The sequence below is a fragment of the Lactuca sativa genome, chromosome 3 (genome assembly GCF_002870075.4).
Source record: "Lactuca sativa cultivar Salinas chromosome 3, Lsat_Salinas_v11, whole genome shotgun sequence".
Lineage (NCBI taxonomy): Eukaryota > Viridiplantae > Streptophyta > Magnoliopsida > Asterales > Asteraceae > Lactuca > Lactuca sativa.
In genome coordinates, this window is record NC_056625.2 from 73484704 (window position 1) to 73508827 (window position 24124).

Consider the following 24124-nt stretch of genomic DNA (forward strand, 5'->3'; position numbering starts at 1 on the left):
TGTTGTTGTGAATGGGCTTGGTGGCGGTGATAGAAAACGTCAAAAGTTACCTGGTAGCGGAGAAGTCATCAGATTTAATGGTAATGATAGTGGTTAGTGTGATGGTAGATGAAAAGGGAGCGGTGGAGGTGAAGAACCTGAAGGAGATGGATGTACAATGAAATGGTGCACTGGTGGTGGCATGGGTGGTGTTGACCACCAGTGAGAGGTGTTATGTTTTAGGGAGACTCGTCGGAATAATCATTTTGACCGAAGACTTGTTGGAGAAGATGCCTAGAGTCTCGCCGGAGTTGCAACGAACACCGAAAACCAACAAGTCATAAGGGTAAGATATGGACAAAAAACACGTTTAATGGGTGAATATGAACAAGAAAAAAATCTCATCATGACTAAACGTGTACAAAACGAAAAATATGTTCCTTTTTTATTTCATTATCCCTATAAAATATCTTATTTATATACAATCAAATCAGTAAGAAAAATCACTTATATATTTGATATAATAGTTGAGAATTTATCATCCACTTGCTTGTTTCATTCATCATGACCACACTCTGATCAATTATTATAACATTTTTCACCTTATTTTTTTTCTAGAAAAATAACTATTTATTTGAAACTAAACCATTAATATACCTCTACATATTCATTGGTACTTCCACTAATTCATTCGAATTTTGTCCAAGAACACTCCAACCATAAAAAATATAAATAAACCAATTACTAACTATTTGAGTAATAATTAGAATCAACTATTATACTTTGAGCAATAATTACAGTCAATTATTATACTTGTTCTTATTCATGGTCTTTCTTTGCAAAAATCTTATCTTCATTTCTTCTTATATCAATTATCAAACTCGCCATCACATAAACACGATGAATTTAACCAATAGAACATAGATAAATGGTACATATGTGCATACATATTACTTAATTACTTGCAAGCAATTCCATATGCATGAGGGTTTATTAATGATGCAGAAGAAAGAAAAGCTGTTTTCATGTCAACATTTGAGAAGCCAGCTTTAGAAATAGTCTCTCCTGTTTCTCTAGTAAGATGACATCCATCTGCAACCACCTGCTGCAATGGATCTAAAAAACTCTGCATAACTTTCAGAAGCGAACCATCTGCTCAAAAAAATGAAACCAAAAATAGATCATCTGAATGAAGCCAAATGACCATTTTACCCTTACATTTCAACAATATGTTGGTGTCTAACTACATTAAGTCCTAACATTTTATTCAGTGGAGTACCTTTGGCAGCTACATGCTCCACAAATATGTAAAGCCCACCTGGTTTAAGAACCCTTTTGATCTCTGCACAAAATAAAAAAAATATGACCCTTTACTTTTCTTTAAAATCAGATTTTGATTAAAGAAAAACAACTCATAATCAATGGATCAAATACCCTGAAGGGTCTTGTTAACATCTTTAACAGAGCATAGCACCAAAGTGCCCACCACTGCATCCATGGAAGCATCACTTACAGGTAATGCTTCTGCAACCTGCATAAACTTGTGGGTGTTATATAACAAGTTTTTATAAATGTTAAATCGATTTAGTTAAACTTGGTGTATCATTAAGAAAGTGAAGATCATACGGCATGAATAAACTTGAAATTCTTTTGAGGTAAACCAGAAGCTTCTGCTGCAGCTTGAGCGTACTTTTCCATCTTTTTATTCGGATCTACACCGATTACATTTGCATCAGAAGTCGCACTAGCATAGTATTTGAGATTAGGACCCGTTCCTATGCCTATTTCCAGTATATTTGCAGGCTTCCCTGTTAGATTTGCAAAAAGTTGCGACTTATAACCTGCAATCTTGTCAAATAATATGTCGTTTACACAAAAGGAGTAAAAGGGAAGGGGGTTTTCTATAAGATTTTTGGTTTACGATACAAAATTTAGTTGAATACGAACCTCAGTCTCGTAAGATTTCATTGTTGTATCCATGGCTGTAGCGTAAAATTCCTCGTACCAATCTGGTCTTGGAGGGTGAACCCTGTTCAGCACAGCCTTCATAGAACATTGAATCCCTTTAAATTGATGTTTTTAAGTGAAAATTGAACCAGTAATTAGTATATCTTCGATGTTGGTTATAATTGCAAAACAATCAACAAAAACCCTCAAATTCCCAAACAATTGACAGTATATTAGTAGCAAAATCAACTTCAAAAATGAATATGAACATTCTGAATTTTTGCAAACATGTTCGATGACCCACTTGAAACTCGTTAAATAAAACAATTGCTTGGTCGACGTTTCGGGCGAACATTAAAATCAAAGTTAGGTACCATGGGATCATCAGAAAGCGAATCGAAGCCATTGGAATAGCGAATTGGGATGAGAGCTGTGGAGATTGTTGCTAAAAATGCCCTTCTCCCACATAAGCAAATCTTGTTGCTGCTGCTGCTGCTACTGCTACATGATGATGTCGATGGCGAATTCGTAATGTTTTGGATCGATTTGGGGGTAGAATTACGGCGCGAAAGATTCAAATTCAATTTGATGTTGAGATGATGGAAGGGCGTGGACGTGTGTGAAGTTTGGATGAGAGGAGAAGAAAGGAACGAAGAAGAGATTCCAAGAAACATGGCTCAACCTTATTCTTGAATCTTGCTACTACTGGATTTAAATAATATAATGTAAATTTGATAAATAACAAAATAATTTTTTCGACTTTAAAACATTATATTATTTTATGTTTAAAGTTTTTTTTTTGAATCTTAAATTGTATTAAAATGAAACAAAAAGTGACATTTGATAGCTTGAAGTTTAGAAAACATATATTTTGAAAACCTAAAAAAAATGTACCGAATTTTATTGGTGCAACTAGAATTGTAGATTAGAGATGAAATAGTATCTACATTTCGAATGTTAGATGTAATATTTTTCAATTGAATTTCATTATTTTTTTAAGTTGATATGTAAAACAAATCACTTTCTTATTTTTTATATACTATAATCAATAAAAAATTAAATATCCTTCTACGTTTCTTTATATTTATCTTTTTATCCGTATAAAATAATGACGATTATTTTAAAATATTATTATTTTTACCAAAATGTTACACTTGTCACCTTTTGATATGAGGAGGATGAAAAAGTAGAAAAATATTTAATTTCTCATAATTTATCATTAAACTGACGTTTGTTGCCCATAATATCATTTTGATCAATTATTGCATGTCGGTCTAAATGGTTTACCCGTTCAAAAAACATCATTAAACTCATATTGATTGTTTAAGAAATATTATTAAACCAACCAATATATATCTACACAATTTACTATTAAAGTAACTTTTGTATATATTTAATCATTTTCACACATCATTAATTTTTTGGCCATCTTTTCCGACCAACACAACTCAAAAAAAAAATAATAAATAAATAACACTAGTTTTACATACCTTACTTCTGTTGTCGCTCAATCATTTCACTACTCTTATCTCTCTCCTGCTAACTTTTGTTAAAACCACGAATACCCACCTTCGATCAAGGATTTTATATTAGTTTCTTGGCAGAGGTGGTGGTAAATGGTGGAAATGGGTGATTGTGGTGGCAAATGGTGGATAGAAGGTGGTGTTTGTTGGTGGAGACGGATGGTGTGGATGGTGTTGCCATTTTGCAACATCTCCCATACACATTTCTTTTACTTTCATACCATCCTTAACAATCCTATCCTTATCTTAATTTTTTGACACAACAAACATTTAATAAGCTGCTCCTTCTAGATTGTACAAAACAAGCTCATCATACTTTATTTTCCTCCATAACGTTTTTGTACATGGCTATATATAATTATCTAAGTATCAGTTTACCATCTAAAATCTTTTTCAATTGTACAAAATAGGTGAATTCTTTATGAACCAAAATCAAATCTTCTAAACAATTTATTAAGATGATAAACTTATAGCACCTAAAAGGGTGAAAACCCTGTGACAAACAACAATCAAATGATCCCAAGGATATGACCACATGATCATTAGATGATGAACAAGTATCGTGTGTAAATGAGTGAGAATCAATCCAAGGACCCACTTGAACCAAAAATTGATCCATTTTGTTGCACAACATCAAAAAGATAACACTGATACAACATCAATAGAGGAAATAATACAAGTAAAAAAGTAACATAAGTTTATTTTTCCCATCATACAACAGAGGATATAATATCACGAGACATGTATGTGTTTCTTGGTTATGAAACAATAGCTGCAAAATTCATGCAAATGTTATTAATACCAGTGATGGTTTTTGTTCCTTCAAAACTTCAAAAAAAAAAATCAGATCATATGGTTTTGATCTTCAGAATGAGATTTGTCATCCATACTTAATTCCAATTCTTGCCCTTGATCCTCTGAAGCAGTTAGATTTAAGCTACCATCATCTACTGTGACCAGAAGAGAGAGAAAGGTTTTATAGACTTTATAAAGACAAAAATGTCCCTCTCAATTAACACTCATTACAATTATCAAATATTTAATAATGACAAATTTTTTGTAAAACACACCTTCTCCTTCATCTGCAGGAGCGTAGGATGATCGTCTTGAACGAACTTGCTGATGTGGCGTAGGCTGACAGAAAACATCAAGTCAAACAGAAGTGAGTCATAACATAATGCAAAATTATATATATATATATATATATATATATATATATATATATATATATATATATATATATATATATATATATAATACCTGCAATTTTGGGCGTAGTGCCTCTAAAGGTCCTTTGCTCTTTTGTGACCCCTGTTGTAAAAAAGACAAGAATAACATGAAGCATCAAAACTTTATTAAAATAGATCAAGAGTTTTAAAAAAAAAAAAAAAATCATTTTAAGTACCTTTCCTAGTGCCCAATCTGCAGAATCAAAGAAAGCACGATCATGATCCTGTATGATTGGGGAACAAATTAGTTGTTAGTATTCTTCTTCCATAATTAGAGAAAAAAAAAAGAATGGAAATTGAATTACCTTTGAGATTAAAGGGGTTTTTCTTGGTAGTAATCCACCATATTTTTTCTTGATTACAGCTTCCTGCAAACAATGAACTTTGTGAAATTTCAATTTTAAAGATCAAATAAGCACATGATTTAAGACTTTTAACTAAATCCCTTGTAATAGTGATAAAGGGCAAATAAGTAAATTAGGATAATATCTACAAAAGAAAGGAAGTACCTCTTGGGCTGGTGTGGGCATGGGATTGTCCTCTGCTTTTTCTAAATCCTTTGGGATTTCTTGTGAAGATGAGTCATTGTTTACTTCAACTTTTTGATCATTATCCACAAGATTAAGGTCTTTGGAACCCACATTTGTCTCGGACATTTTGCACGTATTTACAGAAAAACCTGCCAATAACACAAGAGTGGGATAATTTTCATAATGATACAGTTTTTCAAACTTTTCATGGAAAAACATTTAGTCCCATATATCGATGATAGGCTTAATTGTCATCTTATAAAACTAAGTTTACTGTTTTCTATCTCACTCAATAACCTTCTTTATTTTATCATACTCTAAAATGAACGAAAGCATTCATGTTATCTTTTCTCAAAAAAAAAAAAGCAATAAACAACATCTTGGGTCCAAAATTGTGGTTTTTGTAACAAAAATCACATAATTTAACGCATAGGAATTGGGATGCATTTCATGAACATCAAGAAAAATGGAGAACCCAAACTGAATCTGCATACCCTATTGATCATATCAATCTATGAGCCTTAGGTTTTAGTTATAGAACACAAATTCAACAGCAAAATTGAATGCCTAATCAATTACTTTAAGTGAAAACTTCAGTCATATCCCATAAATGGCAAGATTTACGCAAATTTTGAGTAGCGTATGTTCATATAATCAAATTCCCACACAGTAAAAGCGTATAAAAATCCCAAATCTTAAACATTTTTAGTGAAATTCAACTGGTCTAAATTCAATAGGTGATCTTCTCACCTCAAGTTTGTAATATGTAAGGAAGAACACACGCGCAAAATGGAACCAACGTGTATCATTAGCAAAGTTTTACAGAACATAAATCCATCGATTCTATAAGAAACATGCATTACAGAATCGCAAGTAATACAACTCAAGAGCTAATATTAATCAAACATGAAAAGGTATTTTAATTAATAACTAATACTGAGTTCAGAAAATCTTAAAAAGTATGGTAGATTTGAAGATGAAGAAGAAGAGTAGAAATTGTACCTGATGCGATAATCAGCAAGGAAGTTGCGAAGGGAAATCAAGATTTGTGTTGGGAAGAAAAGGGAGAGAATCCGGCAGAGTGTTCTGCGTAATTCAGAGGCTGTTGCGTTCCATTTACAAGGACCAGAATTTTTTTTATAATTTTTAATTTTTAATTAACATTAATTACTTAAAAAATATAGAAGTTTAGTTAATTATTAATTATAAAAAATGCATTTAATTAGTTATCTTATTTTGATTTAAATATAAGACTTACTAGTTTATAACCTGTGGAGACCACAGGTATAAAATTAATTAATTTTTTATAATAAAATTTTAAAATTATTAATTAATTATTTTAAATAAATTATTAATTACGAGATATTTTTATTAGTTATGTAAAATTATAATCGTTGATTTAAATAAATATATAAAAATAATTTTTAATATATATTAGACATTTTTTATTTGTGAATTAATGAAAACAATAATATAAAATTTAAAATTGAAAATGAAGAATACTTACATTGACAAATAACATCACATTAATTAGGAGGTCTAATAAATTTAAAAGGGAGAACTAATAGATTGACAAGTAACATCATATTAATTAAGATGTCTAATATAGTAACACATGACAAAATGACTACTCTTTTATTAATATAAAGATGTTTCAAAACCATCGTTACGTTCATCTCCTAAAATTTTTAAAACATCTTGTGTTTGTATAATTTTCTATATTTACTGATAGCACACATACTAATTTAGAAATTGCAAGCATTTTATTCGCATAATTTATAAATGTTTTTTGAGCATATATATTAATATATATTATATAGTTACAATTTCACTACTTGCCAACAAAAGTTAGAATCAAAGAATCATCATTCTGCTCCAATAGGAGGATTTTGTGGGACACACCTAATTCCTAAAGTCTTAAAGCAATGTCATCTAAATTTAACAGCGTTCTAAAAAGAATCTTAATATAACAAATTTCAACGGGACAAAACATCAATTATATTTCATCTTTAAATAAGGCACTTTCTTTAAAATGAATTAAATATTATATTTCATTCAATCTAAGATTAAAGTTAATTTATCAAACTAGGCAGAAATTATTTTCTTTTTTAGTATAATATGCGGTAGAAAGATTTTGATTAGGGTTCTTGGGAGGGGTTGGGAGGGGTTATAGACCCATTGCGTATCTACGTATAAATAAACATAAATGTGTGTATATGTATTTACGTATAAATAAACATAAAATCATTAAAGAAGCATATCCTTGTTTTAAATCTATATAAGCATTTCTTTAATCAACACCTGAAAACAGAAAAAGCATAATGTTATTTATGGATCCCAAACAACAACTACCAAAAATAGACCATATAATGGAGTTGGATGTTGACAAATGACAATTTCTTTAATATTTGAGTGGGTAAGAGTCCAAGACTTTTTTTAAAGTTCTTAAGAAATAAAAATATACAACCAAAACCTTACATACAATACTAACTCAACTATCTTGATTTGTATAAATCCCCTAATTTCTTGAACAATTTCAAATACAAACTCTTAGAGTCATCTTATCTTCTAATTGAAAATTCATAATACAAGATGATGAAAGCCGAGCAACTCGAAGTAGGAGGAGCTACATCTAAGGTCTCAACCCGAGTTGGGTCAAACAAAGGGATTTCTGCAATGGACCTCGTTCTACGCATTGTTGGTGTCGTGGGTACGTTAGCTAGTTCCATTGCCATGGGAACCACAGAACAAACTTTACCTTTTTTCACACGTTTTGTTCGTTTCAATGCTCAATATGATGATTTTCCGTCTTTCAGGTAAGTTTGTCTCCATCCAACACAAATATCAAATACACTTTGCATTTTGCATGAACAAATTTTGAGACACGACAAATGTCTTGCAAACCCATACATAATTCTCAATATAATCGAATTTTAAGACCCCCACGAACATTTGTATGTCACATGGGTGATTTTTTTATAACAAAAATAACGAGTTTAAGTATCTTTAGTGACATATGTCGGATAAATGATAAAGTTGGTTACCATTCATATCATTAGGGTTTCTAAAACCGTTATTGATTTGGTATTTTACAAAATAGGTTGTTTGTGATTGTGAATGCAATAGTATGTACCTATTTTGTCCTCACAATTCCGTTGTCCATCGTTCACGTCATGAGGAGTGCGGCAAGAGGCAGTAGAATTCTTTTGGTAATTCTTGACACGGTAAGAAATTCTATAAATAACCCGGGTTTTGAAGGTCATAAATGTAGATGTATTTTTTTTCTTGATATTAAAGTTGCAAAATAACATGGTTTTGAAGGTGATGTTGGCTCTTTTAACCGCCGGAGCATCTACGGCAACATCAATTGTGTATTTGGCTCATAATGGTAACAGCTCTGCAAACTGGCTGCCAGTCTGCCAACAGTTTAACAACTTCTGTCAACGGGCATCAGGATCACTAATTGGATCGTTTGGCGGGATAGTTGTGTTTATACTATTAATCTTGCTTGCCGCCATAGCATTATCGCGACAAAGGAAGCACTCGCTTTGATTTGAGTTTAAAAACGATTGTGATTTTTTATATGTTTTTCCTTGATTAATTTGTGTATGAAATATTAAGAATCCAGATTTTTATGTTCGATTATGATACATTGAAACACGATTGATACAAATGTTTTTTAAATGATTTGAGAAGAATACGAATTCCTTGAACTTTGCATTCGGTTTTCTTTGTTATCACTTGAAGCTGCGTTAGTGATTGCATTATCTACCAATAATTTCTTTAAAACGCATCCACATTCATTACACATAACATGACAAAAGATCTTGTATTGTGTTTGGCATGAACAGGACTTAAAAAAATTGAAACACGATGAGACACATAATCAATCTTGATCTCTCATCTAAGACAAAAGACATGAATGTCCTTGTCTAGTCCCATGTAACAAACACAACATAAAGAGCACGTATGGAAGTATATAACCATTAACCATATAATTACAAATAAATAATTATGTATCGTGGATTTACATACCAAAGCTAATAGAACCGAATAAGGGTAAATTCTATAGATGAAAACCAGTCCATCTTCGAAAATTCTTGACATCTTTGCCATCGGAAACTGCCATTCCGATTCCGGTGTGCCCGATTCTCCCTATTCCTTTATAGTACAATCTCCATTCATCTTCTTCGCCTTCCATATGAACAAGATAAGGCGACCCAACACCTCCATCATCCCAACACCCTTCTGCATGCTCCAAAATGGGCTCACCACCAACTCTCCTCCAATCTTTTAGCCCATCAGAAGACCTAGCCAACCCAATCGACCTCTTCCCATCAACACCCACCCCTTCATACACCATCAAATAACCCCCATCTTTCTTGTTCTTCACAACACAAGGATTCATGACCCCACACTCGTCAAAATTACCAACTTGCCCTCCCCCCATGATCTTCCCGAGCTTCACCCACCTCATCCCATCGCGTGATCTTGCCATTCCGATTCCAAAATGTCCCTTTTCGGAATCGAACGAGTGGTAATACATCCTAAGATCACCACTGGAATGGAAAACAACTCGTGGGGATGCGATAAACATGGAATCCCATTCCCCTTCGGATCCTAAATCGAATAAAGCTCCACTATGGTGTTCCCCTTCAATCCTCGCCCAATGTCTACCATCTTGACTCATTGCTAAACCAGGTAATGACCTGCAAATCTTGCCAAATGTTTTGCCACCATTTTCAGGGTTTTCTAAGCTGAAGTCGAGAGGATTGTCTAGGAATTCAATCTTTTCGTTACTAAAACCAGTATAATAGAGCCAATAGACAGCATTGCTTGCTCGAATCTTGGAGCTAGACATGACCATGGATTCACCTGGCATAACACCGTTTGTATCAAAAGCCCACCAATCAGTACTCGATTTCAAGACTAAACCCACATCGCTACCAGATTGAACAGCTCCTTTGCCTCTTTCCCAGTGGATCCCATTGCTTGAAACCGCTAACCCGATTGAAGGCGTATCCAAATTCCCTCCGGATCTTCCATGATACCACATGTACCACCTCTCTTCTTCGTCGCTCAGGAATCTCTTTACTACAGGAGAACCAATTTGAAAGCTATCCCAAGAACTCTCTAAACCCAAATCGAGAACCAAGCCTCTGGAAACCAAAGTGTTTGAAGGGGATTTTTCTTGATTTGAGTTGGGTTTTTGTGAGTTTTGGATATTGAGATTTGAATCGGATGAAATAATTGAATCTTGATCCTCTATTATGTTGTCTTTGTCATCTGAAATTGTTGGTTTTGTGGAACAGTGGGTTAGAAATACTGGATTTTGATGGGGATTTCTAGGGTTTGATGAGAGAATGATTTGGGGACTGAGGAAAGATGAAGAAGCAGGGTAAAGATCGGACAGATTTGATCTTTTGAAAGATGTGTTGATTTGGTTTCTTGATCTTGGAGTGGTGGGAAATAGGAGGCTGTTAATGGTGGTGGTTGTGGCTGTGAGTTCCATGGGGAGATGAGTGTTTGTGAGAAAATATGAAAAGATCATATTGAAAGAAGAGTTGGCAGACTGTTTACCAATAAAATGATGACACGTGCATGGTTTTTGCATTCTGTTTTCTTGTCCTTCTATTTTGTTTTATCCAAGGGTTTGATATTTATAGACTGAGAACAAAAGACATGAGAATAAGAGAGCAAACAGATAAATCTTAAATGAAAATATAAAGTAAGCTAAAGCAAATCTCAGCAAGATTTTATAATTTGATAACAAGTTATTTGAAATTTTGTTACGATTTCCTTTCTTTTGACTTTTGAGTAATAGAAAGCATTGTATGTGTCTTTTGATATTTTAGTTTTACTTGTGGCTATTGTGTGTCTAATATAGCAAAAAAGAGAAGATCAAAAACACAAATAAGGAGTGAAAAGTGAAAATCATCTTAAGGTTTTGAAATATCTTTTAGTATCAAAACATCACCTAAATGCAACATGATTGAGAGCATCAAATGAGTCACATAATGAACTTGATATCAATATGAATGATACCACATAATCAACAAGTATAGTGTAAAAGCAAAAGGAATTAGGTCATACACATATGGATGGATACCAATGCCATAGAAGAAGCAAAGGTATCATTCACTTTCTTATTTGGTTTAGGGCACCATCACCTTAAAGAAAAAAGGAATTACAGCCCTCTAGATTTCATTAACAAAAGTATCAAACAATTTATAGCTAAGAAAAACGATTCCAGAATAAAGCATTCTACATAACATGGAAATAAGAAAGTGAATAAAGTGACTGACTGTCTATATAAAATCTTTGTATGTATTCTTTTCTAGATTTGAATAAAAACCATCGCAATGAAACTAAATGACCATTTGACTCTTACATTCCAACAAACAAATTGAGGGCATATAAGTCATTCTATCCAGATCAAGTCAAAAAGAAAGAGCTCCTAAGTCCTTTGGAACAACATGAACCAATTATAGTGTTTTATTACACCTCAATTATGCATAAAACAAGTTTATTTTTTTTTTTTAAAAGCATGGAGTAATTATTAATAGGTGCCAGCTGGCCTGCCTCTATCCAGCATGTCAGCCGCCTGCTGTTCCTTAAGCTTGTCAACAATCTCCAAGATTCTTGGATTGAAAAAACGGTCATGAACATATTTCTTTTCCTCAGCTTGTATCTCCTTCACAGCACTTGGATATGGATTCGGGGGCAATTTTGTCCCTCTAATTTTTGCAATTTCTTTCAATCGTTTATACGCCTTCTTTTTCGCCTTCTTTTGTAGCTTATACTCCGTCTATAAAAAAAATAATAAACATCTTGTACATATTAATCAGGGGTTGCTAAAGCTACTAACAGAGTTGGTTTATCTATTATTGCTATATTTGTTTGAAATTGAAACAATTGAATTAAAATTTTAGATAATTACTTACATCAGCTACATCTATAGCATCCTCTTCAGTTACACCTTCCTCCTTTAACTCAAGCACCCGACAACCAAATATACGAGATGGGGTCGGGTCAAAATCACGGATCCTTTTTTCCATAACATCAAAACTTGATTAATTCTCATGAAGATAAAAAAAAACGAATAAATAAATGCAAGAAATATGAAGAAATAAGTACTTGATGGGATCTTCATGCAATGATTCAGGATGCTTCTTATAGAACTTATTCACATAAACATCCTCGGGGAGGCAGATCCGTTCCACTTTCTTTTCAGCACGTGGAAACACTGCAGGGGGAGACCTACAAAATTCATTTTACAAAATCAGAAATATTTAATTCAAATAATTTAAAGATTTGAAGAATTCAATAGGATACATACTTTTCCATAGCCTTGAGCCAAACAGGCTTCACTTTGGCCAAACCATTTACTAGCTTTCTTGTTTTTGTAAGCAAGTCACCTTTTGTAAATGACATACCTTTTTTACTTCTGCATCAACAACTTCAAAATGTTAACTTTGGATAAATTCACAAAGAAATGTTGATTGTTTCAGTGTTGAAAAGAATCCCAAATCAAAATGATTTCAAGCAAGAACATGATTCACCAAAACAAGTTTAACGGAAATCTATAGTTAAACTTCATCTGAACTGTTTTTTTTAACTTGTGGAAGTAATCCTTAACTTGTTCCATGAGAGGGTGTCATGGGTTATGAGAGATTGGATGGAAATATAAAGAGTTTTTGGAAGTACTTCATAAGAAAGGGGAAATGCAGCTATAAGAAAAATGCAACAGCATCTTGATTGAAAATGCAACAAAATGAACTAATTTTGACAATTCATTTAGGGGGCGTTTGGGATTTTGCTTATTTAACTCAATAAGCACTTTTATCATATATGTGAAATGACCAAAAAGGATATGCTTACATATTTAGGCCTATTTAATATTTTATTTTTAATAAATTATAATGATCTTTTTGACAAAAATTCACATAAGATAACCAATAAAAATAACATATTATGTTACCTATTTTGGTGAAAGTAGTGAAGTTCATTACAATCATATCCACAGTGGCATTGAATCAAACAAAACATAATGCAGTTTTTACTTTTAGAAACACACTTGTTTTTCTTGAATGTAGTTAATTGTTTCATTAAAACGAAAAAGTTTGAAGCATTGCATCATATCCACTGTTTTCTTGAATTTAAAGTTCATTAAAATCACATCCACAGTCGAAATGCATCAACAAATACCATAATGTAGTTTTTCTTTTAGAGCCACAGTGGTATTCCATAAGATATTTCATCCAATCATGATCTGCAGGTATTAACCTCTTATTAACCAAAAAACTAGCCAGAGTTCATGCCATCACACAGGAAAACATGATCAAATCCACAACCAAAAAGAAGAACCAAGTCACACTAAAAAATAAACCCAAATCACCCCTGAAGCAATTACCCCACAATCTTCATAAAAAAAACGTATACTTGTAACCCGTCAAATAGCAACTCGTGTGCATATTTTGAATCAGATTATACAAAATCAAACAATGAAGGTGATAAAAAGCGGTATAGAGTCATATCACAAATTCCATCAAGATGTTATCAGACAGGGACAGGGATCTCATCATTAAAAACTAAGTCACTTTAACATTTGATTAAAAATTTTGAAGAAAAAGAAGTCAAATTGAGAACAGCATTCCAGTAAACGAATTCCCCCATTTCGAACCTAATTCCGTTCAAGTTTTTCTCAAATTAAGCTATTAAATTCTTGTCGAAACAAACTAGGGCAAGGAAAAAATGAATCAAACCTTCTGTAGGTTTGAGCCAATGAGCAATCGCAAGTGATGAAGATGGTGGTGAATACCGAGGGAGAAGCAGCGGACTGGTTACGAAAAGAGGAACAGAGGAGGAGAAAGCAGCGTCGATGGTCGATGGCGAAAAAGCAATGTCGACGGAAAGAGCTGATGGTCAATGGTGGTTAAGATCAATGGAGAAGAAGAAGAAAAAGAGAATTAGAGGGAAGAATAGAGAAAATGGCGGTCGGTGAAGATGAGAACGAGAGGGTATTAGGTTATGAAAATCATTTTATCTCAAGAAGCTGTAAGTTGTTTTAAAACGCAAATCAAAACAATTATTTAAAATAGAACTTCATCACAATATCATATTACCTGCGGCGGAACTCCGGCGAGTTGATTTGGCGACGTTCCTAGACTTCTCTTCCTTCCTCTTGAGACGACTGTGAATGTTCATTGCCACAATGGGTGGTGGTTATCAGAGTGAGTTACAAGTATAGTCCCTAGACTAAATTAACCTGCATTTTTGGCCCCTTTGCTTTCAGTTTTGGGTTAATGTCATCAAACTTTAACGAGGATTTATGTTTGTTCCGTCTATTTTTCATTTTAATTACTAAACCAATAAAACTAATATTTTAAACGTTTTCTATTATATAATTTTATAAAATATATAAATTGAACCTTTTTTTATTGTTTTACCACTAAAATCAATAAAAGTAACATTTTTAAGAGTTTCTTTGAATGTATAACCTTCTTATATGGATATATAAATGAGGAGAATGAGTGTTAGTTTATTTGATATATCTCTATATATATTAAAAGATAAATCTTATTAGGTTATCTTTAACTATCAGACTCATTGATTGCATTTTATTTTTAGATTTTGCATATTTTTATCATTTTGCTGACATCATCATTTTGTTCAAACCTTTTTATTTTTTGTCCACCAATTTTATAAAACATATCTTAGGTTTAAAATTAGGAAACCTAATAAAAACAATTAAAACTCACCAAAAATAAAAGGTTTAAAATTAGGAAACCTAATAAAGATAATTAAAACTCACCAAAAATAAAATGTATAAGACGGAAGTGTCCTAATTCAGTCATGTTCTTTCTCATCAGCACTCCTCCAAACTTTTCTTCTCATCAACACACACGAAAGTATCGTAATCCTCCAACCCGAGTTGTCCGAGTTGTTGAAGCTTCTTTCCTTCCTGCCAATCTCATAATATTGTGTTTATGTTTCAAATTTGATGAACAAAATCCTAATTCTGCTCTTTCTTTCAAGATTCTTCCTTCCATGTCGGGATTTTCATATCAATAAATCATCATCATTACTAGTAAGCTTTTTGGACCATCCCATGATTGTCTTTGTGTTTCCTTCGTCTGAAAATTTTGTCTTAACCAAGAGATGTGTCCTATGATCTCAGACGGAATCGGAGATTCAATTGTATGGGCGTGTATGAGGCGGTTTGATTCGATTATTGGTCAAAACCGAACCATGACCATTACAATTGGTTAATGTATTTTGATAACCATTGGGTAGCGGTTAATATTGGTTTTGGTTAATGGTTTTAGTTGGTTAATGGTTATGGTTTATGGTTTATATCGGATAACTAAAATGGTCCAAGATGATATAAAAATAAAAATATTTCTATAAAAATTTAAAAACACAGTCTATCGTTATAAAAAGTGAATAATTGTGTATATATAATTATATTGATAGAATAATACTTATTCTATCTAACTCCAAATAATTATTAGGGGTGTATGTACATAGTGCTAAGGTAGGCCCTAAGACCCACCTTATTTTGCAACTTATATTATAAATTATACCTAGAAAAAAATTAGAAACTACCATATAAAATTTAAAGGACCTACATCCATCCCACAACTCATAAGTTTGTGACATTTGTCTATTTCCAAGTTTATACAATTAGTTGAGATTTGAAATTTTTTGATTGATAATAAAACGTATGTTAGTTCTAAAGTTCTAAATTGATATTCTCATTATTTAGCCTTCAGAACCGATGCCCCAACTTATCCATCACAAGTGAAAGTAATTACAAAACAATATATTACTTAATTACTTATCCTATGAATTTGATTATGCATTATAAGTAATAAATATAAGTATATTAAATCATTATTGTAACATCCCGATTCCCATGTATGAGAATTTTATTTAAAAATTCATTTTTTTTCATTGGAATGTCGAGTTGATGGCCTCAACTTGTCGTGTTGAAGAAGTAAAACTCAACGAGTTGGAGAAGGGAAACTCGACGAGTTGGTGGCTGAATATGAAACCCTAATTTTTAGGGTGGTGCACCCTATTTAAAGGCCTTAAGTCTCATTGTTGGCCTCCCTAATCGCCTCCTCTGTCCAGAAACCCTATCCTCGTGTTTTCTCTTCTATTTTTGAGTGTGTGTGAGCTTAAAGAGTGTTTCCTTGGTGTTCTCTTGAAGAAGCTTGGAGTTTGTGGTGCATAGTTTGAAGGTTGAAGCTTTAGATCCAGAATCTTCTTAAGTTTAGCTACTCTTTTGAGGTAAAAAGTCGAAATCTTGCTCATCTTTTGCTTAGATCTCTTCCTTGGAAGTTTATTGTCATTTTTTACTCCTTTTGGGTTTGTTCTTGGTTTGAGCATGTCATGAAGTTATAACTACAGATCTGAACATTTTTGTCAAATTAGGTGTCTAAGTCCATAACTATAATTGGTATGTACTTGAATTGATAGTAGCAATGTTCTTTTGGGTTGCCTTCAAACCTCGCAATTGAATATGATAACTGTTGGATGGAGAAGAATGATTTATTAATTTATTACCTGGTTAATAAATTAATTTGAAATAAAGATAAATGATATACTAATGTATTATGTATATAATATATTAATTAGAAATCATATTGTTTAATTAATATTTAATCATAAATTAATTTGGAATTAATTTTAGGATTAAAGGAATCAATTGAAACTGTAGGGACTAAAGGTGACAATGTTCAAAAGTTGAGCATTCTAAAACCTCCCTTAGAGGTGAGGAACGAAATCTAGAGTGTCCTATGGTTTCCTTGGGCTCTAAGGGTGCCTTGGAAGCCTTATGGAGGAAGCTAAGGGATTAGGGTTATCTAAGATACACCTGCCTTATCCTAAACCTTCCTTAACACCTATATAAACCCCTATAGGGTTGAATTTCATCCCATGCACTCCAAGAAAGGTTAAGGGCCGAAATTCTACTCTACTTCTCTCTCTCTCCATAGTAATCCTTGGTTTCTAGGTTTGTTTATGGGTCATTAGAGGTGCGACGCTTGTGGCGCTTGCTACCAAATTTCAAGATCTTCAAGGATTTGATTGTTATTACAATATAACAATAAAGGTATGTATCCTAGCCCTAATTATAAGTTAATTTCGAAAATTACATGTGCCTCCTAGGGTTTCTAGTTTTTGTGTTCAATGCTTGTATGTCTAATAGTGAAAACATAGATCCTCAAATTAGGGTTGCATGCACACATATGATTGTTTGCTATGTATAAAACCTATCAGTGCTATCAGAGCTTTTGGTTGTTGTTTTCAATTATATTTGATACAAAAGTATGAATTTGACAAATTAGGGTTTATGACTAATAAACCGTAGGGCTTGAATTTTCGAAATTAGGGTTCTAAAACCCTAGTTTTCGAATTTTGTTAGGGTTTCTTGAACCTTTCTCCTTTGGCCCCATATTTTCGATTTAGGGTTGGTAAACCCTAGGGTTTTTGAAAATACCTTCCTCCCTAAGATTAGATTTCAAAATTTTAGGGATTAGGATAATGTTATCTTTGGTAATTATCTTATTAATTGTTAAATGGATAATTAAAGATTTTGAAATATCCCTTCCCAAATTTTCGAAATCTAGGGGATAAAGGGATTAGGTTAAAATAATTGTTTAATTTAATGGATAATCCTTCAAGATTTAATAATTTAAATTAATTGTTTAATTTTGGATAGTTACTAAATCAAAGTTTAATATTTAAGATTTTAAAATTAAAAGGTATTAATTTTTGAAAATTTTAAATTTGATTAAAACCATAGAAATTTGAAATGTTTAAAATACACTCTTATACTAATATAATATTATAAGATTAATAATTATATATATGTATAAGATTGAGCTAGTCTTACTGTTAGTAGGCCTCATTCACAAAGTCGGTCTATAAGGGGGTATAAGGTTGTTGCCTATAAAATGACAGTTTAATGGATGTCCACTCTCACCCACGGCTTCCTTGATTGGTGGAGGGTCATGAGCCAAACAGGTATGATAGGGCAACTAATTCCTCATTAAAAGTATATTGATTAATGAAGTAACTAAATGTTTTTATAAAATTCTCAATCTTAGTTACTTTAGGAAAAATATGAAAATAATGTTATTCCATGGAATTACACTTTGCACCCTGCCAAGTCGTTAGTGGAGCGTGTGTGGTTAACCGGCACACTAATTTGGGACTAGCAAAGGTGGCAAAGGGTAGCTTGATGTTTATCATAGATCAATGGAGCGTGTGTGGCTAACCGACACGTTGATTAGGTGATTTATAACATTAAGAGTACCAATTATATTTGCATAGTTATTCACACCTTGTTTGTGATCCTCGGTATCCCAGTCACAAACTTAAAGGGCATATCGAGATTTAAACATGCTAGTGAAAAGTTCAATGAATCTCAAAAAGATCTAGGAGTTTCAATTCATTTAAAACCTAATCTTCATTTTTGTTTTTCATGGTGGAAATTGGTAAATTGTCATCTACCTACCTTCAAATATTCTGCAGCTGGATTACGGCATCCCTCTTCCGAGTTGTAGAATATTGTGTTGGGTCCCATCCTTAATATTTCATTTGGTGTTATATTAAGTATTTAATCAACTAACTTGAATTTCTCCCGTTTTGTAGATGTCGAAATCTAACAATTATGGTCTTCCTGAACCCTATGGAAAAAGATTTCCACATGAAGATGATGTTCCACGATTGGATCATGGAAATGGAAATCATGCTTCACTTCCTCCACCTCTTCCAATAATTCTTCCTGGCCCACGTGTTTATCGACTTGAAAAGTTCAAGGTCACTCAAGCCCTATTGGCAAGCAAACACGAAGATGGAAAGTCTATATGTGTTCAAGTCTTGGAGATAAAGTTACATATTGACAATTTGGGAATGTCAGGTGTTGATGTCTCAAGGTGTAACAACCCAAAAATCACGACTAAAAATTTCCTTTAAAACATTACTAAAACCATATTATAAGTCATAACATAAGTTCGGAGTATCGATTCAAAACATGTTCTTATTATCAGAGTAAAACATCCCAAACTGACTAACTATGGTGTGTGCCATGCGATCATCCCGAAATCTTCCCTCCGCTATCGGAAGTACCTGAAACCAAAACTGAAAACTGTAAGCACGAAGCTTAGTGAGTTCCCCAACCTACCACATACCCTGCATATACTGGGCCACGCCCACTACTTCGGGCCTCGCCCGCTACAACGGCCCCGCCGCTCCAGGTCCCACCTAGTTTCGAGCCCCACTCGGATACATATATGTTTCTCTTAGGCCCCACCCCTATCCTACTACTGATGAGTCATGGAAACTCGTCCACACTCCTGCTGATAGTGAGATACGGGCCCAGCCCACACTCACTTCATTCCTAACTTTGGGCCTCGCCCTTGCTCGACTACTGATGAGATACAGAACCCCATCCACACTCTGCTAATGGTGAGATACGGGACCTCGCCCACGCTCACCTCCCTACCAGGCACATACAAGTATCACACAAACAACAAGTATACTCTATCATGCAAACCATTCCTTGGGCACCTGTTAGGTGCATTTCATGCATTCATTTTGTAGTTTTAGTTCATAAAAGTGCATTGCATTTAGGTTTAAACTCATGCATTTTGCATATTTTTCGGTATTTTTCATGATGTAATTCCATTCACACACTTTTATGATATTTCAGGGACTTTTTGAAGGTTGGAAATCGCTGGAGGAAGTTTAAAAGAACTGGAGACAGAGTTACAGAAGTTTTGGAGCTCAGAAGAAGGAGAATGTAGAATTTGGCTTCTCAGAAGTTTACACGGCCGTGTAAATTCTCCCCTTTAATTTACACGGGCCGTGTAAACGTACATGCAAGGGCAGTCTACTTCGATGACCTTGAAAGATTAAGCATTCTACTTCTATTGTTTACACGGCCGTGTAAATGGCACCCTTTAATTTACACGGGCCGTGTAAACGTCTCGACAGTTTTAAAGTGGTTGTCTTCTTATAATTCAGACAATCGGTTTTGTGAGGAGTTAGGTCGGATTTTGGGAGAAAGGAAGGCGATTTTCAGAACTTTTGCAAGTAGATTAACACTTGGAAACACTTTGATTTCCTTTTTGTAAGTCAATTTGAAGTTTAAACTTGTTTGATTTGTAGTTCAACCTAGATATGTGTGGTTGATTTCATTATCATTTCCGAATCTGAATTCTTACGTATGTGTTGTTAGGTTGTAACTTGAATTTTACTTGTGTTTAACATCTAGTAATCTTTGATTTGATCTTAATTATATGTTTGGTTGGTTCTCTTTTTCACTTGATCAATGAATTAGGGTTCTAGTCAATCTAGTTAATCAAATTATGAAATTCGTATATGTTTTATGATTTGATGTTAGTAACACACACTTACTTGGTTGTAATTAGATCAAAATTAGTGTAATCAAAGATTAAATGTTTATATTCCCAAGCTTAAGAGGAATGTTAAACATTGTTGGTAATTAGTGCAAGAACTTAATGTCATTTAATGATTTGATGCAAGAGCTTATTTGAATTGAATCAATTAAATGAAGTTTTATTTGAAGAGCTTGTTTTGAATAAAATACTTTTGCCAATTTGGATATTAGAGTTTATTAATATCCAACTTACCAACCTAGATTGAACATGAGTTATAATCATATTACATCTTTCAACATAATACATGTATAAGAGTCAGAATCGGAAATGTACTTCTTTTATTGCGTTTGTTATCAATCTTTCTTATTTATGAAGTTTAATTCAAGCTCAAACACAATCCCCCATTTTAATATTATTTGTATTATGTGTGAAAATATGGCAAGCTAAGAAGTCCTGTATTCCTGTGGACCAACCCTGCTTACTCTATACTATTTTTAGTATTAGAAATAGCAGTGATTTGAGTTTTATTAATATTATTTTATCCCATCATTTGTTGGTTTGACCACTAAACAAATCGGCGCCGTTTCCGGGGATACGGTAGTACTAATTGTTTATGCCAAGATCTTTTCGCACAGGTACACCTTTACCAGTTGATTTGGAGATAGAAAAATCTGCTAAACAGAGAAGGAAGCAAGCCAGACTTTTAAAGAAACAACAACAATCCGGAGCTTCTTCATCAAATCTATCAACTACATCCTCTCCAACATCCAAAAGTATCACCCCACCATCTTCACCTACTCCTACCATGGCAGACAACCATGGAGGAAATCAAAATCCTCCACATCCACCACCTGAACAAACCTTTAGACAATGGGCCACTCAAGATGTCACCCAACAACCTTTGTGCATAAATTACCCTGCAACAATCAACTTTGAACTCAAGTCTGGACTCATCCATTTGTTACCCTCATTCAGTGGTCTTGAGAATGAAGACCCACATAAATTCCTTAAGGAATTTCATGTTGTTTGTGTGGGTATGAAGCCACATGAAGTCACAGAAGATCAAATCAAGTTAAGGGCATTTCCCTTTGCTTTACAAGATTCAACCAAGGAGTGGTTGTATGACTTACCACCGGGGTCAGTCACAACATGGAATGAACTTGCAAGGATGTTTCTGGATAAATATTTTCCCGAAATGAGAGCTTCAACTTTACGTATAGAGATAATTGGCATCAAGCAACAAAAGAGAGAAGCCTTGCATACTTATTGGGAACGGTTCAAGAAATTGTGCTCAAGATGTCCACAACATGGGATTACAGAATATCAGTTGCTGCAGTATTTCTGTGAAGGAATGTCATCTTGGGATAGGAGATTACTCAATGCATCAAGTGGTGGATCTATAGCTGATAAGACTCCAACAGAAATCAGAGTTCTTATAAAAAACATGGCAGAAGAGTCCAAGCATACAGTCCAAGAAGAAGAGTGGTACAATGATGCACCAAGGGGGGTGAAAGAAATTTCTACTCCAAAAATTGAAAGTCAACTTTCTGAGTTGACTAAGGTAGTAATGATGCTTGCAAAAGACAAGGGCGTGCAACCACCAATAGTTAGACCTTGTGGCATTTGTACACAAGTTGGACATCCCACTGACATGTGCCCCATGTTACAAGAAGATGTAGAGCCAATTCAAGCTATGGGATTTTCAAGTCAACAACAAGGAAACTTCCAGCCAAGAAGCAATCCAAATTGGCATCAACCTAATACCAATTTTCATCCTAGACCACCACCTTATCAACCAAGACCCCCATTTCAAAATCAAATGCATCACCAACAAAATTATCAACCACATTTCCAGCCAACTCAACCTCCTCGTCAATCTCAATATCAACCTCAAAACATGCATCAAGGAAGTAGTTCAAGCGGATCGGGAATGTCTTTGGAAGACATTGTTAAGAGTTTAGCCACAAGTACTCAAACCTTTCAAAATGAGACCAAAGCGAGCATCAAGACTTTGGAGCAACAAATGACTCAACTCGCCACTTCTGTGAGTAAACTGGAGTCACAAGGCAGACTACCCGCGCAAACCGAGAAGAATCCAAAACATAGTGCATGTGTCATCACTTTGAGGAATGGCAAAGAATATGAAGGTCCAAAGATGGTTGAAGAAGAAGAAAAGATGGAGCTAGAGAAAGAAGAAGAGAAGTCAAAAACACCTTCCAAGCAAGTTCCTATTGAAGCAAAAGTCACTCCTCCTCCATTTCCTTCAAGATTAAACAAGTCAAAGCGTGAAAGTGAAGACAATGAAATCATGGAGATGTTCAGGAAGGTAGAGGTAAATATTCCTCTTATTGATGCCATCAAACAAGTCCCTAGGTATGCAAAATTCCTTAAGGAATTATGTACATCTAAGAAAAAACTGAAAGAGAATGAAACTGTCAAAGTAGGAGAAAATGTGTCTGCAGTGTTACAAAAACGATTACCTCAAAAATGTAAGGATCCGGGTGTTTTCACGGTTCCTTGCAAATTAGGTAATCTTCATGTTCCACGAGCTATGCTAGACCTTGGAGCTTCTATCAATGTTTTTCCATTTTCCATCTTTAAAACTTTAAATATTGGCACATTGAAGAAGACCGGGGTAATCATTCAATTGGCTAATAAATCTTTAGTACATCCAAAAGGTGTGCTAGAAGATGTGTTAGTCCAAGTGAATGAACTAGTGTTTCCAGCAGATTTTTATGTCCTTGATATGGATGATGATGACTCACCAAATTTGAGTTCAATTCTTCTAGGAAGACCCTTTTTGAAAACAGCTAGGACGAAAATTGATGTTTATGATGGTACATTGTCCATGGAATTTGATGGGGAGGTGATAAATTTCAATATTTATGATGCTATGAGATATCCAAGTGATATTTCATCTTTGAATTTTGTGGATGTCATTGAACCATTGACAGAGGGGTGTTTTGATCTGTCTAATCTTGATGTGTTAGCTCTCATTTTAGACGAATCTTCAAAAGGAAAGAGTGGAAAAACTTGCCAATCAATTTACAATTGATAAAGAGATTATGGAGGTTGTGTCTTGCATGGATGAGAAGAAGAAAATGAGGTTTGATGTTCAAAAGCTGAAAATACCAATGTCTAATGAGAAACTTGTTCCTTCTATTGTGCAGGCACCGGAATTGGAGCTAAAAACTTTACCCGAGCATCTCAAGTATGCATATCTTGGAGACAAGGAAACTTTGCCAGTGATCATTTCCACCAAGTTGTCAACAAAAGAAGAGGAAGAACTTGTCACCACTTTGAAGGAATATAAGGAAGCAATTGGGTGGACTATAGCCGACATCAAAGGGCTAAGTCCTTCGCTTTGCATGCACAAAATCCTTATAGAAGAAGATTACAAGCCTTCCTGAGAAGCTCAAAGGCGTCTGAATCCTCCAATGATGGAGGTTGTGAAAAAGGAGATTTTGAAGTTGTTGAATGCGGGAATGATTTACCCTATATCA

General features: G+C 33.9%; 6 protein-coding genes across 7 annotated transcripts; 2 read left to right on the forward strand and 4 right to left on the reverse strand.

Annotated features, from left to right (window-relative positions):
- Positions 1 to 866: 866 nt before the first annotated feature.
- On the reverse strand, positions 867 to 2629 carry LOC111879072 (uncharacterized). Its single transcript, XM_023875549.3, has 6 exons — positions 2301 to 2629; positions 1927 to 2022; positions 1606 to 1827; positions 1414 to 1510; positions 1259 to 1321; positions 867 to 1131 (listed from the first exon to the last, which is right to left on the reverse strand). Exons 1-6 carry the CDS (start codon positions 2598 to 2600, stop codon positions 938 to 940), a joined length of 972 nt encoding a protein of 323 aa, XP_023731317.1. The 5' UTR covers positions 2601 to 2629; the 3' UTR covers positions 867 to 937.
- A 1456-nt stretch (positions 2630 to 4085) lies between these two features.
- On the reverse strand, positions 4086 to 6331 carry LOC111879073 (uncharacterized). Of its 2 annotated transcripts, none has more exons than XM_023875553.3 (7): positions 6211 to 6331; positions 5188 to 5357; positions 4984 to 5046; positions 4855 to 4902; positions 4710 to 4760; positions 4520 to 4583; positions 4086 to 4396 (listed from the first exon to the last, which is right to left on the reverse strand). In XM_023875553.3, exons 2-7 carry the CDS (start codon positions 5332 to 5334, stop codon positions 4293 to 4295), a joined length of 477 nt encoding a protein of 158 aa, XP_023731321.1. In that variant the 5' UTR covers positions 5335 to 5357; positions 6211 to 6331; the 3' UTR covers positions 4086 to 4292. The 2 variants fall into 2 exon arrangements, with proteins under 2 accessions (XP_023731321.1, XP_023731319.1); XM_023875551.3 differs by having other exon boundaries at positions 4086 to 4399.
- Positions 6332 to 7744: 1413 nt separating this feature from the next.
- On the forward strand, positions 7745 to 8850 carry LOC111879104 (casparian strip membrane protein 1). Its single transcript, XM_023875580.3, has 3 exons — positions 7745 to 8024; positions 8309 to 8432; positions 8530 to 8850. Exons 1-3 carry the CDS (start codon positions 7801 to 7803, stop codon positions 8758 to 8760), a joined length of 579 nt encoding a protein of 192 aa, XP_023731348.1. The 5' UTR covers positions 7745 to 7800; the 3' UTR covers positions 8761 to 8850.
- Positions 8851 to 9165: 315 nt separating this feature from the next.
- Positions 9166 to 10849, reverse strand: LOC111879102 (uncharacterized). The gene has a single exon (XM_023875578.3). It carries the CDS (start codon positions 10820 to 10822, stop codon positions 9275 to 9277), a length of 1548 nt encoding a protein of 515 aa, XP_023731346.2. The 5' UTR covers positions 10823 to 10849; the 3' UTR covers positions 9166 to 9274.
- A 722-nt stretch (positions 10850 to 11571) lies between these two features.
- Positions 11572 to 14442, reverse strand: LOC111879103 (uncharacterized). The gene is made up of 5 exons (XM_023875579.2): positions 14334 to 14442; positions 12548 to 12655; positions 12346 to 12468; positions 12153 to 12255; positions 11572 to 12016 (listed from the first exon to the last, which is right to left on the reverse strand). Exons 2-5 carry the CDS (start codon positions 12640 to 12642, stop codon positions 11768 to 11770), a joined length of 570 nt encoding a protein of 189 aa, XP_023731347.1. The 5' UTR covers positions 12643 to 12655; positions 14334 to 14442; the 3' UTR covers positions 11572 to 11767.
- A 6792-nt stretch (positions 14443 to 21234) lies between these two features.
- LOC111879088 (uncharacterized) lies at positions 21235 to 23676 on the forward strand. Its single transcript, XM_052769725.1, has one exon. It carries the CDS (start codon positions 21235 to 21237, stop codon positions 23674 to 23676), a length of 2442 nt encoding a protein of 813 aa, XP_052625685.1.
- The last annotated feature ends 448 nt before the right edge of the window (positions 23677 to 24124 follow it).

Excerpts from the sequence above, each read along its gene's own strand:
- LOC111879088 (XM_052769725.1), top strand. The coding sequence starts at position 21,235 with ATGCCAAGATCTTTTCGCACAGGTACACCTTTACCAGTTGATTTGGAG.
- LOC111879072 (XM_023875549.3), bottom strand. The coding sequence starts at position 2,600 with ATGTTTCTTGGAATCTCTTCTTCGTTCCTTTCTTCTCCTCTCATCCAA. Across the intron at positions 1,828-1,926 it reads TGAAATCTTACGAGACTGAG|ATTGCAGGTTATAAGTCGCA; the intron begins GTTCGTATTCAA and ends TTATTTGACAAG. Across the intron at positions 1,132-1,258 it reads GGAGCATGTAGCTGCCAAAG|ATGGTTCGCTTCTGAAAGTT; the intron begins GTACTCCACTGA and ends TTTTTTGAGCAG.
- LOC111879102 (XM_023875578.3), bottom strand. The coding sequence starts at position 10,822 with ATGCAAAAACCATGCACGTGTCATCATTTTATTGGTAAACAGTCTGCC.
- LOC111879073 (XM_023875551.3), bottom strand. The coding sequence starts at position 5,334 with ATGTCCGAGACAAATGTGGGTTCCAAAGACCTTAATCTTGTGGATAAT. Across the intron at positions 4,761-4,854 it reads CAGATTGGGCACTAGGAAAG|GGGTCACAAAAGAGCAAAGG; the intron begins GTACTTAAAATG and ends TTTTTACAACAG. Across the intron at positions 4,584-4,709 it reads CACTACGCCCAAAATTGCAG|CCTACGCCACATCAGCAAGT; the intron begins GTATTATATATA and ends GTTTTCTGTCAG.
- LOC111879104 (XM_023875580.3), top strand. The coding sequence starts at position 7,801 with ATGATGAAAGCCGAGCAACTCGAAGTAGGAGGAGCTACATCTAAGGTC. Across the intron at positions 8,025-8,308 it reads GATGATTTTCCGTCTTTCAG|GTTGTTTGTGATTGTGAATG; the intron begins GTAAGTTTGTCT and ends TTTACAAAATAG. Across the intron at positions 8,433-8,529 it reads TTTTGGTAATTCTTGACACG|GTGATGTTGGCTCTTTTAAC; the intron begins GTAAGAAATTCT and ends ATGGTTTTGAAG.
- LOC111879103 (XM_023875579.2), bottom strand. The coding sequence starts at position 12,642 with ATGTCATTTACAAAAGGTGACTTGCTTACAAAAACAAGAAAGCTAGTA. Across the intron at positions 12,469-12,547 it reads TGGCTCAAGGCTATGGAAAA|GTCTCCCCCTGCAGTGTTTC; the intron begins GTATGTATCCTA and ends TGAATTTTGTAG. Across the intron at positions 12,017-12,152 it reads ATGCTATAGATGTAGCTGAT|ACGGAGTATAAGCTACAAAA; the intron begins GTAAGTAATTAT and ends TTTTTTTTATAG.